At 36.5% G+C, this 17,119-nt stretch overlaps 1 protein-coding gene across 1 annotated transcript in view; it reads left to right on the top strand.

The window, feature by feature from the left end:
• The window catches only part of cdh16 (cadherin 16, KSP-cadherin), a 52,202-nt gene extending 45,540 nt beyond the window's left edge, over positions 1–6,662 (top strand). Inside the window, exons 15-18 of the mRNA XM_077229276.1 lie at positions 155–394; positions 4,587–4,703; positions 6,184–6,300; positions 6,408–6,662. Coding sequence (XP_077085391.1) covers positions 155–394; positions 4,587–4,703; positions 6,184–6,300; positions 6,408–6,508 — 575 coding nt within the window. The 3' untranslated portion in view covers positions 6,509–6,662. The remainder of the gene's footprint in view (positions 1–154; positions 395–4,586; positions 4,704–6,183; positions 6,301–6,407) is intronic.
• The last annotated feature ends 10,457 nt before the right edge of the window (positions 6,663–17,119 follow it).

Here is a 17,119-nt window from a genome sequence, read left to right as displayed (position 1 = left end):
GTTGTGTGAACAATGGTAGTGTCCGTACAATAGTAGTAAATGATCACCAAAACTATTTGGTTACCAACATTGCAGAAATACACAGACTAAATGCACACTAAACAATGTTCAAGATAACATTTATTCATATTTTGTCATCTATTTTCTCCTTCAGGTAATTCCTCCTTGTCTGCCTCCACACTAGTGACAGTCCACATTCTGGATGTAAATGACAACAGCCCAGTTCTGGTGGGTGATTATTCCTGGAAGTACCTGTGCACACCTCGCTGGGAGGATCAGGCTCTGGTACTGGCCTCTCGAGACAGCGATGGGCCCCAGCATGGAGGAAGGCTCAACTTCTCCCTCCGCAGTGACACCACTGTTCGTAGCAACTGGAAGCTCACTCCCATCAATGGTTTGTCTAGTCCTCTCACCCACTTCCAGACACTCTATCTATTAAGTAATACTGGGGTTGAATTTAAAGTGACAAATCGTCTCTTTCGCCCAAGAACTACGTGACCTGTCTCTGAATATCTATTTGTCCGTCACTCATTTCAAAATTACATGTCAGACAAGCTTCACTCACTTTATAGTTCCCTTAATGTTCTAAAATGTTGTATAACCGCAATAGCATTGACATACCCAGTTACATTGACCTCCTCTAGCAATGACGCCAATGTGGATAAAATTAGAGATTTGAAATAAAAAAAATAAAAAAACAACTGCGTCATCTGAAATGGGTATAATGCTTACCACCTGCTGAATCACACACACAGTGCAGGTCTAGGGTAAAGAGTGTACTGACAAAGAAGGAAATTGCTCGCCAAGTCTAGTGTCTTCAGACGAATCCGTCTTGGATGTAATAAGCATAATGGTTCTCTTCCTGATAGCTTTAGGCATCATTAATGTGATGCCGGTGAGCTGATGCACAACTGATGCCGGTGAGCAAGTTGACTTAGTTGCAGCATCTGAGTCACGGACCAGAATCAGATAGATTTTGTTCACTCGTCGTTGTTGTTTTTTGCACAAAAACTTCTTGGTCTGTCTCAGTATTTCTCTGTTTGTTTGTTTTTTGTTTTGTTTTTTTTTCTCTTAAAAAAGGCCTCCTCTAGTAACATGGGGTAATTATGTATCTCACAGCTCGTGTCAGCTGGTTAAGAAGCTAAATGTGTTCCATTGACTTTGCATCCAATTGATCTTTTGACATCCGACAGAGAGTTTCCATTTCTTCCTGCTCACCTCTCTCTCTCCTCGCTTTTCACTCGTCCAGCTTTACCTGATCTATAATGAAAGTGTGTCAAGAATGATGGGGAGGGATGATGTAGTATGGCATCTGTAGGTCTTAATTTATATTTAACCTTGTATTTGCATGTATGCTGTGTTTATCCACTCATTATACACACGAGCACATCCTCTTTAATGTCTGATGGAGATATATAACCTTGCTGTGCACTATTTATAATCTAAAATATCTTTTAAATTCCAATTCCTCAGAATTACCCTAAGAATTGACATTTAAGGACATTTTTTTAAATGAATTAGAACTCAAAGAAATCCATAAATTCAATTGTACATTTTTAAATAGAACAGCAAGTTTGTCAGTAGTCAAACTTTGTATGTTGGCTTGACTGAACTGAATTTAAACAGGTTATTTTTTTTTATTCGTAGATTCTTAGAATATGAATGCAACACACTAAATTGCTTGTGAAGCATTCTCCCATAGAAAATCATAATAACGAAAATGGTTAATGTTTCTTAATGCACTAAGAAAGTGATATTGGAGGACCAAAAACATAGCCTATACTATATGTACTGTATGTACAAGCAAGCAGATGAACCCAACATATGAATGCAATGCACAAAGTTTCACATTAATCATTTTCCCATCAAAAAACATTATAACGAAAACTCTGTGCAATTTAGCACATCAAGTTAATGTTTTAAGTATTTTTAAATATATTCCAAAATAATAACTTAAGGCAGTAAAAAAAATTAAACATTTTATTTGTGAACTGATGTTCAGCAGGACTTTTTAAACCTTTGTCAACTTATATTCGGATCACCAGTCATGCTTGATAAACACTGGTCACAGGCGTACCTTTACCTTTAATTTTCTTTAATTTCACCAAGCTGATCGCTCACTGAAAAACTCTCGCAGTCATCATGACATGACATAAAGTGGTGATGTCTAAGTGGCTGAGCTGTTTACTCACTTTTTAATTAGTCTTCCCATTAACGCGGAACGTGCACAAAAATAAGAGGCAGGATTTATCGTGTGAACCAATCATAGCCAATCATAACCACTGATATCCAATCATAGCGCAATGGAGGCATTGCCTCCTCTCACATGACTTTCCCCATTCATTCTCAATTGCCCCCCGCTAAACCCATAGCATGCTTTAGGGGGTCTGTCAAAGGGCTCAGGGGAGGCAAGAAAGATGCAAACTCCTGCTTTAACTTTACCTGCTGGTGTCGCAGTTGAATAGTGTTACGAAAAACGAGTGATTTTGACATTTTGTAATATTTGCATTTTTATTTTTGTAATATGGATTATTTTCTCATCCAATTTTTTTGCGGCACTGCCTTCCTTGGCTCCATGGAGGAAACGCCCCTAATCATAAATAAAGTGTAAACTGAACTTTTTCTTTTCAAATCACTGTCTTCTTAGTAAGCAACATTAAGGAATTGCAAGTGCACAAATGTGAAGTTTGGTCTTGGTCTTATATCTTTGTTTTTCTTCTTTTAAGAGGGATCTAAATATTCATGGCCTAAAAGAGTTGTTCTATTGTGTAGAATTAACTGCATTGATGTGGAGGCCATGGGCAACATATTGGTCACCTCTGACAAGAGAGATAATTCTGTGTTAGTTCAGTACTGGTGACCCTGTTGACTAGCACATTAAAGGACTGGTGTCAAAGGACACTAGTGGGCCTTCTTGGACCATTGATAAGATTTAACAGAGACTGATAACACCCCCTTGTTTACTGGACTGAGTTCATGCTTCTGCGTCACACAGCCAAGTCCTGATTAGGCCCAGTCAGGAGTTTTTCCATAAGATTTACTCAGCAGCATTATGTCAGCATTACCTAATTAATTTATTGTTAATATCAAGGGTGATAAAGCCTTATCTAAAAGTTTAAAGTTTGATGATTATAAAGATGGTTATGGCCTACAACTAGCTTGCTAGACATTGGCCCAGTCCCAATTCGCCTACTTATACTACGACCTAAAAGTATGTACTCTTTTTGTGAAGGAAAAGTACATACTTTTGAGTGTGTAGCAAAAGTGTAGGCACACTTTGGGACATTCTGTCACGCCATCTTTAACGGACAGATCTGTTCCGTGCTTCCTGTCACCGTAAACTGACCTGTCAATCATCTTGTCACAGATAAAATCCTCCATTCAATCTAATTTGATTTCCTACCCTTTCGGAGAGCACGTTGATCTGCCTGTCGTGGGTCTTTCATGCAGAGACTATCCTCATGTGTTTGCAATTTGAATATAATGATGCATTTAAAAGGTAATGGCTAAACATATCTTTACAAAAGTTCACAATGCTGCTGCAGATGCAATATAATGTGGACAACGTTGAATAAATACATTTTCGTCAGGTTAGATACTGATAATTAATCACTCAAACCCCTTTATCTAAACCTCTAACCGCCGGACTCACGCTTCCTCCATGTCTGTAGTTTTTTAACACTTTTTACTCGTGTTTGTAGTTCTAACCAAATCCTTGTCCAACGCGCGATGGGTTGTGGGCAATATTAGCCGTTATAGTGTGCATCGATCTGCACTTCAGATTCTGACCGGAAATAGTAGACCATCCGGGTATCTTTGGAACACTCATTTCAACATACTAATTATATTTTCGAATACTACTTAGGACTGATAGTATGCGAATTGGGACTGGGCCTTTGATATTATGATTTAGCATGTTGCTAGAATGTTTTACATTTTACAATAATACACCGTTGGTATATTTAAAAATGTAGCTAATAGGCTATGTTTAACATGTTGCTAGCATGTACATTTGATCCTATCATGTTTAAAGGTGTTGCTAGCATTTTTAGCATGTTGCCAACATGTTTTGGCACATGTTGGGCAATCAGAGGGCAATCAGAATGCCAAATCCTGACTAGAGACAGGAGGAGCTGGGGATGGAGGAGGGTAATTTGCTCCTGGGAAACGCGATAGCTGTTGATAATACTGAAGGAGCTTATATATGATTGCTGTGATAGGCGTCGTATTCCTATAGGTAGACGTGGATCAGCTAAGAGTCAGCTGATGCGAGCTTGACTAACGTGACCTGCCAGAATTGACGCTACGCTTGATTAATTTGCAACAAAATGTCAACTAATTCTCATTAGAGTATTAGTAGACTGTTAGGTTAGGGTTAGTAGAATAAGTTGATATTTACTTGCAAAGTTACGTATTGTCAGTAGAGGGGAGAGCATCAAAATAGCATGTAAGAAGACAGTCTATTGAGACTCTTATGACTGTTTGTTGACATGTAGTTGCAAAGTTACTTATAGTAAGAATTTCTAGAGTGGATGATAAAGTTACACCCTATAGAAATGTAAGCTGGAATTCTATTGTTTCCACAGACACTCATACCAACCTGTCTTTAAATGTCCCGTACCTGCCTCCAGAGGTTTATATCGTACCTTTTACCATCTCAGACAGCAGCTCTCCTCCCAGAAGCACATTCATCAATCTGCCAGGTAACATACATGGACTAAAATAAAACTGAATGAATGAAGAGAGCATGTTTGCATAAAGAGGAAAATCATGTACAGTACGTCATTTGATTACATTCATGCTTTGCATTTATCAGCTGTCTGAACACAATGTTTAATGGGCTCACTGGAGACTGTTATATTCATTGGAGGTCACAAATGGCATGTTTAATTTTAGATCTCTAACAGTTTTTCCCCGAAAAACGCAATTCAGCCACTTCAATGTTAAACAAGCATTCACGTCATTCTTGTCATTTAAATGCACAAATGAGCTTAATAACTGTTCAGTCACAGGTTTTTTGTGAAACAATTTAGCTCTAATGTAGTCAGTATCTTTAATAATTTAGTCTTGTTCCCCATACAGCTCACTGATGTAAGACTGTGAGGAATAGGTGAGACTTTTTGTTCTTGTTTAATTGATGTCAGTTTAGACATTTTAACATTTTAGACATTTTGCATTCTTTTACCTTTTCTCTGGAAGGTACACTGTAAAAATATGTAGTACATGCAGTTGAGGGTACAATTTCTACTTCATAATTTAATTTAATTTAATTTAATTTATAAATAATTTAAATTTTTAAAGAAATAAAACATACATACAGGTTGATTAAAAAATAAATCAAACCAGTTGGTGTAGTGACTTCGATGTTACCACTTTGGGAAAAAAGAACATGTTTGATTAATTCATATTAATCAAATACAATCTTTGACTTTTTTACAGTGTGCATGTGGCCTCTAAGTCAGTGGTTCTCAAGAGGCCACAGGATGACTTATTAAAATAAATTAATACTTAATGATTAAAATTCTTTTTAAAAAATGAAAACGCTAAACATACAAAAAAGACACAAATTAAAATAATATGTTTAGGGTTTTTTAGTTATTTATTATCATATTTATTTTAATAGTTATTTACCCTCAATAACTATTATTTTCATTGAAAAACACAGAGTCTTGAATCTCGCAGAATCACAAAATAAATTGTTAGATTAATCTATTATCTACACTTCCAGTTTCTGTAAAAAAACTTAAAAAAAAAACTAATAACAAGCAGCGTTGTCATAATTACAGCAGAAATACAAGAGGAATTATCTTTGGGGTGGACTTCTGATCAAACAGGTTGAGAACAAATGCTGTGTGTTTTTGTGTCTCCTTTATCATGCATTCACATCTATTGGTTTAATAGATTCACTCCTGAAACATCTTGTTCACACAGTCTCCAGTGATGCATAGCATGGCCATAGGGCAATGGCACCAAACTGCTCCCTCCCCCCCCGACCCCCCCCCCCCGGCCGCAACCCCCCCCCCCCCCCCTCATCTTCTCTGACTCACATTTAAGTTTCCCACGATACCTCTCCAATGCAATCACCCTCACCTAGTGCTCCATAAATATGTCCCATTTCCCTGTGTGCAACCATTGCCCCTAATGCATTTAAAAAGAGCTCAATGGTCATTGTCTCTCTCACAGTGACAGTTTGCCCGTGCAACGTGAGGGGGAACTGTAGAACTGCACCAAAACAGCTTCAGGGCATGCCCACTATTCAGTCAACAGTTGGCATCCTGCTTGGGACTCTGGGATTTATTGGTGAGACTCGTACACAGCTCATTCAAAACATCCTGAAATGATTGGAAACTTAAGAGGATAACACAATTTGCAGTTCATGCAATCACATTTTATGTTCTTGTTTACAGGTGTTATACTTATTGTTATATTTGTGAGGCTGTCCTACCAGAATTCAACGCCACCAAACAAAGACTGCCAGGAACGAGTGCCACTTAAAGTCTCTCTCTAACACCTGAGCTTTGGTCACTGCAGTCTTGAAACTAACATCAACTCATTGAGGGATTTCTTTGTTTTAAAGAACAATTTGCTTACTTTTTTGTGGTTTTAGCGAAGTAAAATATTAGGCAAAAAAATATTAGTACCACTGTGAAGCATTCAATAATTGTCTACATGAGATATTTTGATGTTATTTATTTGTTTTTATGCTATGTAGTTACATTATCTTTTTTGCAATCATAATCTATTAAAATTAGTAGTGATTAAAAATAATTAATTTTATTATAATATAATTTTATTGTAATTATAATTGATAAATATTCATTTTGTTTCCCCGCAGAGTTGTGTGATCAATGAACTGAAATAAAGACAATTAGAAAACAACCTTTTTGGTCACTAATATACAGTACATTGAGGGAAAAAATCTGCACCCTCTTGAATCAGGGACAACAATAACTCACATTTATTACGATATTAATATAATATCAATTCAAAAATCAATTTAAATATTAAATATAAATGATGTATAGTCAATAATAATGGAAGCAGCAAACTTGACTCATTGAGAGTTTTTGGTGAATTGACAATGACCTCATTCATGATTTTGGTTATTGAATTTTGAAAATGATTTTCTATATATTTCTGTTATTTTAATCCAATTCAGTTAGAATGTCTTGTTTGCAATCATAAACACAGTAGTGGTGATTAAAACATTTGGATTTATATTTTTTTTTTGTATGCTGTATTATTGATTTTGTTTAACTGAAATAAACAAGCTTTGTTTGGTCATTCATATAAATAGAGAAGAAGATAGAATGACATTGAGAAAGCAAAATAGTGCTTAACCACATTCATATTTTTTCAGCCCATCTTCAGGTTTTAGAGATGGATAATAATAATCCCATCCCCTGGGATAATAACCAGCCTAAAACAGTTTCACATTTAGTGAGACAGGAAGATTAACCACAATCCCTTTTAGCCAGCCATATCCTTTTTATGGTGAGATGACAGTGGCGTGACCCAGATGACCTTACAAGTATGCTATATATAGACATTTAGTGCGCCAAAAATAGACATGCCGCAGAGTGACGCCAAACATCAGCCTTCCCGCTACGACTGTAAATGAAGCCTGTTTGGCATTGAATATATAGCTCTCATGCTCCCGTTGTCTTGTCCCCAGCCTTAGCTGATTTCTTAAAATATCGGTACGCGTGTCACACTGCCCCATGCAATTCCTATCATGTTGCTGCTGATTTTTGACATGAGGTAATAATTCACAGGCAGCAGATAAACAGTCTATTCTCCCACGTCTCTTGCATGAGTATTCGGCGATTAAAGTGTAGGATCATAATATCACATCCAGGGTTGTTCATCCTTTTAAATGGAAAAGGAGACTCGTAATGTCCAAAAAATGAATTTGGAACTGTCAAAACATTATTTTGCTACTAGCAACCCCTTGAGGGATATGAATGGTCATGGTTGTGTGTTTCTGAATGGCAGCCCAAAAGAATATTTACAAAAAAGCCTGAGTCATTCGTAGGTCAAGCCTAATAATACTGTGACTGGCAGGAACTATATTTAGATTCTCTGGCCTTGTTTTAGTTAGGATCAGATCGGTACAGCTGGATAACAGGGTAGATTAAACTATCAACAAGCTGTAACTGTGAGCTTTTGCTTTTAACCTCTGTTGATGGTATGTGCATTATAAAAGAGAAAATAAATGCTCATTGGAAAGACTATCTACATTTTTGCAAAAATCAGTCCAAAAATATACCTATACATACAATTCACAGCTTTTGTTAACTATTGATTAGATTTAGTGTAGGGCCAAGTCTTGTACGTTATTTTTTAAAAGTGATATAGCATTAACATTTTAGTCCCAGTAGCATTTCATTTCCAAACTGCTAGGATACATACAGTACAACTACCAACATATTAAACATTACCAGATCAGAAAAGATCATTTTTACCTGTGATTGGATATATATATGACCTGAGATCATTTATTTTTATTGATTGATTGATTGATTAGTTTAACTTTTGTGTTGTGTAGTATGTGTTTTTTTTTTTTTTTTTTTTTTTTTTTGGCTGGTGTGGTCAAAGAGAAATGTCAACCTTGGTTGACAATACAGTTGTAATGTATAATTCTGCAGAAAATGTTTTTCCAGTGAGCCTGGGTTGAAAATATCTGTCTTTCTGTATGAGTCCTGTGGTGATTTGCCAAATGTCAGATGTAAGTCCTGTTTCTATTCTTGGCCAGGAAGAGTGCAGACGTGAACTCTATGTGAGACGTATAAACAAGTTTCAAGGTGATGAAGTACCCATGATGCTTCTGGTTTGGTGAAAATGACTTTATGGAAAATATTCGTCATTTCCAAAGCTGGACACTGTCCACTTTCTGTTAACTGTCTCTTCACTCGTCACTGCTTTTCCAGACAACATAATGTTCGCAGCGCATCGGCAGCTCTTAACGTTTGCTGTTTACACATGTTGAGGCAGGGACTGGTGACCTGAAAGTGATGCCACAGGCCAGCATAAGAGATTGATCATCCTTGCTCCTGCCAGTTTCAGCAACCACAGTGTGTTCACACCTGGTCAGGATTCATTATTAGCAACACTCTGAATCTTTCTATTTATAATCCTTTTTAATCTTTTCAAAATGAGCCAAGTGTTCGTCTGCCTGGTTAATTTAATAGTACCTCTGCCACTTAGCCTCTCTCCACTTCTGCCTGTTGACCTGTCTTGTTTACCGCAGCTGAGATTGGAAAAGGTGAGTGAAGGTTAGCAATCTAAATCGAAGAGGCCTTCTTCAACCAGAAAAACCTGTAATTTTCTTTATCCGATGCAAATTTAATCTCAACATTGAGTGATGCAATCTCCTGTGGAGCTTTTAGGAGAGGGACAAGCATGAAATCCAATTTAGTCAGTGATTCAGAATCCGATCACCCTACCCTGTAGTGTGGCGTATTCTTCCAGTTGTCCTCTTCAATATTCACATTTTCATTACCCAATAATAGTGTTATTCTTTGGGAACACAATGTGCTTACATCTGTTACTTCCATACACTGTCAAACATACCGTTTTCACATTTGTTAGGTGCACTTTTTGCATGACTGTTGTTGGCAGGAATTCATGTCACTTTTTGTTACTGTTTTTTTTTAATACTTACATGCATAGCTATATAAATGAGCTTTACATATTCCGATTTCTGAACTGAAAACTGACATTTCTATAGTCAAAATATCAATTACATTTTTAATATTATTATCTATGAATTTAAAAAGGTAGGACAATTATGACTTTCTGTATTTTGACCATTGTCAAGTGAAATACTGTGATGAACTACTGTACCATTGTAAAGGTTTTTGTGTATGTTTTTATTAGCATCTCGCGCCATGAGCACCACGTTTTTAGACAATGTTTTAAAAACAGCATGCAACACATGGCAACATGATGATGATATCCGATTAATCCATGGTGATTAACCTGGTCCAATTTGCAATGGTATTATTTGTCTAGTGTGAACAAGCAATTAGTACAGTTAGGAAATTGATAGCACCCTCTGTTGGTCCAAACAAAAATAATCTCTGTTGGAAGACTCCTTTTTGTCACATTAGGTATTTCACATTACAGGTTGTTTTAAATGCACATATTTAACTAAATATGTAAATAAATAAATATATTTTAATAGATATTAAAACAATAAATATTACAATAACTTCAGGCTGGATTTCTGATTTTCTCACTTATGTTTTTTCTTATGGTACTTTAACATAGTTTGTGGAGAACAGACTCACATTTTCTGTTCTGTCAGTTCTGCATCAGTCAGGCACATGAGAAATTTAATCTGCGACATGCTGCGAGGCATGTACATTTGAGTTTCCTGTTAGACTTCACAACTACAAGAATACCAGATCTAAATTTAACCACCTTACGGGGCAGCAGTGATACAACTCATTACTGGCATTTGCTCACTGTAGGAGTTGTGGGTCCTAATCATAAATATGGGTTAAACTGTATTGTGTTACACAACAATTGAACTACACACAATGCTGACTCTAACCTTGCACTGAATGATCATTGAAATTTCGTGGCAACTATAGAAATGTGACTATTTTTAATACAAGATTATCAGTAGCCTAAATGTGGTGTGAGGGCATCTTCAGATGACAGTCATTGAGATGCACAGTTCAACCCCTCTCCATGTGTTCACAGGTTTTATGATTGTTGCCATTTAGCAGGAGCAGTATAGTGAGGAATTTACATCACAGTCTTTTGATAGCTTTTTCTGCAAGTCAAGGACTTGTATTGTGTATGTAGAGCTCTGTCATACCAGTTTTAGAAAGGTTAATAATTTAGGATGTTAGGAACTGTAAAACTCATTGTGCTGTTGCACAATGAGTTTGACAGTTCCTAACATCCTAAACAGTTACGATCCTAAATTTTTAAGTGAGTCATATAATCAACCAATATGTTCAAAAATACTTATTCACTCAGGAACGGTAACTATGCACAACAAATGACAACATAGTAAGGCCAGATTGTATTAGTACTACTACATACATTGATACTGTATAACACTTTTTTTTTGCGGTCGCAAAAGTAAGTAATTATTTAAAATAAGTACTTTGCAAGTGCAAAAAAAGTACCTAGAGTGCAATTTCTGACAAAGCCTCTGTTTATGAGCAAGTCATTGAATCATTCACTTAAAGGGGTCATATGGTGCGATTTCTTGTTTTCCTGTGTCTTTAGTGTGTTATGTAGCTGTAAGTGCAAGTATAAGATCTGAAGAGTTACAAAGCTCAAAGTGTCAAACCTAAAGAGATATTCTTTATAAAAGTTAAAGCTCAGCCACGCATTCCTAAAGCGCTTCGTTTAAACACGCCCCCACAACTCTACGTCAGTGTGTGGAGGCAGAGTTTCATAACACCGCCCAAATGTATACGCAAAGAAAGAAGGTGTTACTTTTATTCTCGCTTTATTATTGTTGCAGCCGGCAGCATTTCGTGGAGACACTGTGTTTTTCGCTGCGAAAGCCAAACTATGTTGTTTAGCCTTCCAAAAGAGGACACAATTATACAACAGTGCTTTAGCTTTATTTACAACACTGGTCCAGAACAATACAACAGAAATGTTCGACTGTGTGCTGCGCATTTTTTGGAGGACTGTTTCCAGAACCTGGGAGAGTACAATGCCGGCTGTGCACAAAGGCTGATTATAAAAAGTGGGGCAATTCCATCTTTGCATGTACATTCAAGCGCTTCTGAATCAGACACATCCTGTAAGTGTTTTCATATTTTAAGAATTTGCTACTGACTATTAAAACGTGAGTTTTGAGCAGTATAGAGTAGCGCTTGCTATGATCACAAATGCAGACATAGTTTTATGTTTACATAGTGTTCTCACACCCATAGTGCGATGCATAAAAAGACAGTATAAATCATTATAATCAGTAATTATGTCCCAAATGAAATAAAACCTTACCAATCTGATACGATCTGGTCCAGTCGCGCTGGCAAAGTTGATCGATCAGCTTGGTCATCTCCATTTTACCGACATTATCACCTGTCATTATTGCTTTGGGAGCTGATGTTCCAAATATAGGAAGGGGCATGACATATCGTCACATGCTTAAGGTTTTTGGGCCAATCACAATGCACTGGATCACTAGCCAATCAGAGCACACCGCGCTTTTCAGAACGATGAGCTTTGTGAAAATCAATGCGTTTCAGAAAGGCGGGGCATAGAGGAGCAACAATAGTGTACGGTATGTGTAAAATATGAATTTTTAGACTTAAAACCACGTAAACACATTGCATTAAACCAAATACACAAAATAATGTACTTTTTAGAACCATTATATGACCCCTTTAACCGACTTGCTCAAAATTATTTGTTCATACAAAAAAACACACTGATAAGTGGCTAAAGCACTAATTTTTCAAAAGATTTTAGATGGTTGTATGAATTACAGTCCAACGGTTGGTTGTATGAAGTACAGTTACAGTCTTTGTGGGACATTATAGGACAAGAGTCATGACTATGAACCTCTGCATTGGTTTGTAATTTCCTTTTCCCTGTTTTAAAAATAAAATGAAATGTTCTTGTCTCTTCAGCCTGGTCTTCAGTATGTGCAACTCTATTAGGCTATTATTTGTGTCATAACAACACTGCAGACTTTGTCATTAAAATGATCAGATTGTAGCTGGCATTTACTGTGATTTAGATGGGCGTGTAATTTGCTATTTTCAGAAAGAGGTCCTGTTGCTTAAAAATGCCTGCCAGCTAATGGCCCTAGTTATCTCTCAAAGAAAGCTACAGACTTGGGGCTAATAGAATAGACCTTTCTTTTATTGCATTATGATGTCGGCTAGTTGCTGCTCAGTGAAAATGGTGCCTGGCCATGCTAACAGCATTAAAGTGATTTTTACACTGTGGAGAATGCAGCATGCTTTACATATCAGATGGTCTGTCTTTGTCAAGATCTCTAAATGCCAGCATGTTGAACAGATGGGTTGACTGTATAACAGTACCGCCTACAGCAACCGTACCTACTTTATAACATTCATACAGTCTTTGAAAGTTGTTTTTTACTATTAGACAGCTCTCTGGAATACTTCATTCTGATTGGTACTATAATACTGTAAAAATAATACTAAAATAACACTGTGGATCATCACCCTGTCTGTCTCTATTTTGTGTTGGCCAGCTGACTGTACATATTAACTCTTATCTTGGTAACACGTCCGTTTAGGGTCCAATTCCCACTAGTAACCAGTTGCATATTACCAGGGCTTTGGCTGTTTATTAGGCCCTAGTACTTAGAAAGCACATATTAATGCCTTATTCTGCATGACCATTTTCTACATCATTTAATCCTGCCCAATACCTAAATTGAACAACTATGGATAAGCAGTAATTAGGAGTTTATTGAGGCAAAAGTCGTAGTTATAGTTAGTTAATAGTGAGAATTGGACTCTAATCTAAAGTGTGACCCTTAACTTTATGGTCAAAGCTTGTATGGCACTAAAGCGTCTTCTCTCTAATGCATCATCAAAATATGTCCAAGATTTACTCTTTAATGGATAATCAAAGTAAAAATTATTCACAGAACAAAACTTCAGTCTAACTCAGTGACATTCAGCTTTAGTTAAAAGCATGCGGTTTATTCTCTTTCTATTAAGACGGATGACATAAGTACCAAAGAAAGTGTGGCTGTCTTGATTATCTTAATTTTAACATAGAGACATGATCACACAGCTGGATAAATAGTTCACCGTGATTTATAGCCAGACTGAAAGCAGTGAATCAAGTATAAATGTGAGAGCACAACATACCCAATCATAATAGCCTCATTACATGTTATATTCCACATAAGGAGGCAGACGTTATTTTAGTTCAACCTTTTTATAGGCAATACTGCACATTGAATACCCCTACTCAAGGGGTGATCTTAATGTTATAAAAGTGAAATTATTCTATTCTTCTGTACCTTGAATAGGAAGTTTGATTTTTCAGTGGGCACATCCGCTGCATTGTCTCGGTTGTCATAGAAACAGCCCAATTCTGAGGCTTTAATTCAGATTGATTCTCTTTCTTTTCCCTTTTGAACGACAAACGATTTTGTATGTCATTCTCTTTTGTGTCGACGATATCCTGCTGAGCAAAACTAGCACTTAAATTACTGCGTTTATCCACACCTTTGACAGTGCTCTCACAAAGCGTCCTTCTGCAAAATGAAAGGATTCATTCCAGATGAAGCCAGACATGAAGAGCTACAGCTCAATTATTACATGCACCATGTGCAGGGGTGGTAAAAGTACTCAAAAATTATACTCGAGTAAAAGTATATATACCTAAATAAAAAATGACTCCAGTAAAAGTGGAAAGTCCTCCATTCAAACATCACTTGAGTAAAAGTACAAAAGTATCCGATTTGAAACATACTTAAGTACCGAAAGTAAAAAGTAAATATTCAAACTGTATATATTAATAATTAAACAGATCAATTGTTTTGGGAGTGATATGCAATGTTTTAATTGAACAAATTATTAGATACTGCAATTAAGAATTTGTTAGATTTGCAATCAGTCAAGAGACAATGAAGCACCTTGCATCAATTCTAAACAATTTCATTAAGTTTAGTGACAGCATATTATGGTGCAATGACTGGTAGGCCATTCTTTGATACAAATTTTACAATTTCAATTCAATTATTGTGGTTTGATTTCGATCTTGATTCAATATAGATTCATTTTGATAAATATTTGGTACAGTAGATACATGGTAATTTTTAAATTAAGAAAATCTCACCTAATTCTGTAAATATAGGCTACAGAGAGCCCTGTCAACTGGTATTATTAAATGTTAAAAATACATGTGATTTTTTTATTATAATAACAACGTTATAATATTTTAATGATATAAGTAAAAAATATAATAAATATATAGTGCACATATTTAGCAAAATACAAATTTATACTAATATTAAATATATTATAAAATACTATTTTTTCTAGCAAACTAACGTGCTATGGTCATTAAATGTTTTTTGTTTTGTTTTTTTTGAGGTAGCCTAAATGTAACGTTATGTGACATATTGTTCTCCAGCTGTTTTACTGACCTCTTTCTGCGGTTGAAAAACACTGATTTATTGATATTATGTATAAGGTATATACATTTCGGTAAGTTGTACTGTATCTTTCAACATAGGCTACCTATTATTGTTCATTTGTGTTTATTTACAATTAACTAGTAGTAAGGAGATTAACGGCACCCCATAGCAGGCGCTAGCTATCTGTTACGTCACATTTAAAGGCTCCAAAACAGTATTTATTGTTTGAATTTCGTAATAAAATTGACAGAATCTGAGAGCTGAGAATTTATTGCATATCAAAAGTAACCCACTCTGTCCTGTCTGTCGGTGTCAATGTCCTCTTTGCTTCGCGATTTTTCTCTGCGTGAGAAAATGGATGTGTCGTGAGAGCGTGTGGAAAGTGTCAATTGCGTGAGTCTCACACTGAATGAGTGAGAGTTGGCAGCTCTGCAATAGACATGTTCCATAACATTAGCTGCATCAAACAGAAGATGTGCAAGATACAAGGAATCTCAGGATCATTGCTGGGCAGAGCTGCACCTTCACCTGTTTCTGCAGTCATCTTCCACAATGGCAAACTGACCGCTATGTGAGCGTATGCTGGCAAAGAGCTTGTGCGTTCTTTTTTTCAAAAGAAAACCAAGTTTTTCAATGGTTTGGAAAGCCAGTTTATTAAATACTTGGAGCGGGCATGGGGAAATGTAACGGAGTAAAAAGTAAACTTTGTCTTTAATATTGTAGTGGAGTAAGAGTAAAAGTAGATGCAAATAAAACATACTCAAGTAAAGTACAGATCCCCGAAAAAAATACTTAAGTAAAGTAACGAAGTATTTTTACTTCGTTACTTACCACCACTGACCATGTGACAGAAAATGTTCAGTACAAATACAGCTCTGTCTGTCCTCAGATCAATATGTGTATGTTTCACTTTTAACACTCCTTCCTGAGCGAGCCAGTAACAGCATAACACACACTGGCCGCTCTGTCTTGCCGGTGGTAGTGAAGCTCACTGAACTCAGTCTTACTACAGTCATATGCCCGTTCGCCCACACGAGCCGCCCACTGTCTGAGTATTCACTAGGTGGTGTGAACGCAGGCCATCACGAGCAGACTTGTAGGCATTATGTGTGGGATTAGCCTACATCCACTACTATGAACCCATGTGGGCCTTGTGCATTATCATTGTGATATTTTCCACACCGACTACGTGCCAACACCGCAATGATTCACTCTTTATTATTCTGTGTGATTTGGCTTTCTAAATGATTCAAAATGGAGCAGTAGCCTAACGCTGCCATTTACAGTTAATTATGCCATAGATACTACATACATTTGAATAGTAAATAGAAAAAATAATGGGATAGTTCACCAAAAACTGTACATTTAAAACGGTATAATTGATCAACCTTGTGTCACAATGAAAGTCAATGGGGACAAATGTTGTTTTGGACCTTACTGTATGGACAAAGACAGTTTGTGTTTCAAAGAAAGAAATAAAGTCAGGCTTGAAATAAAGTGATCGTGAGTAAATGATAAGTAAATGTACAACTCTTGCTTTATAACACAACATCCTGTTGATGTTCCACAACAGATATGTTATTGTTAACTCTTCACCTGTAGGCCGCTGTACGTGAGCTGTATCGTTCAGTTTCGTTCCGACAAACGGGGCACTACATTTTCTTTCGCTCAATATGTTCAACGTTAATAAAAGGTATCCATTCAAAAAGTTCTCCACGCATTATCCTGCAGTTAATGAGAAAAGTGTAATTTATTGCTGCACTATATTGACTGCGTATTGAGACATATAAAACCGTTTAGCTAGATTTTCAACCAATCAGCATCGAAAATGTAAGTGGGTCAGAGCCAAAATCAAGCCAATATCACTATGCACATGTAAACATGGAGGAGGACGTAAGCAGCGCATCTTCATCTGATAGCGGCGATCAAGCTCGATTAACACTCGTAAAGTGTATTCATCTTCATGTCGGAAAAGATGGTGGGAAAGGTTCGCAGCCCTTTACTGATGAT

Source organism: Siphateles boraxobius, unplaced genomic scaffold (assembly GCF_051911475.1).
Source record: "Siphateles boraxobius isolate OS27281-9 unplaced genomic scaffold, OSU_SipBor_1 130, whole genome shotgun sequence".
Lineage (NCBI taxonomy): Eukaryota > Metazoa > Chordata > Actinopteri > Cypriniformes > Leuciscidae > Siphateles > Siphateles boraxobius.
The sequence above is the reverse complement of the archived record's forward strand: the minus strand, read 5'-3'. Positions and strand labels throughout refer to the sequence as shown.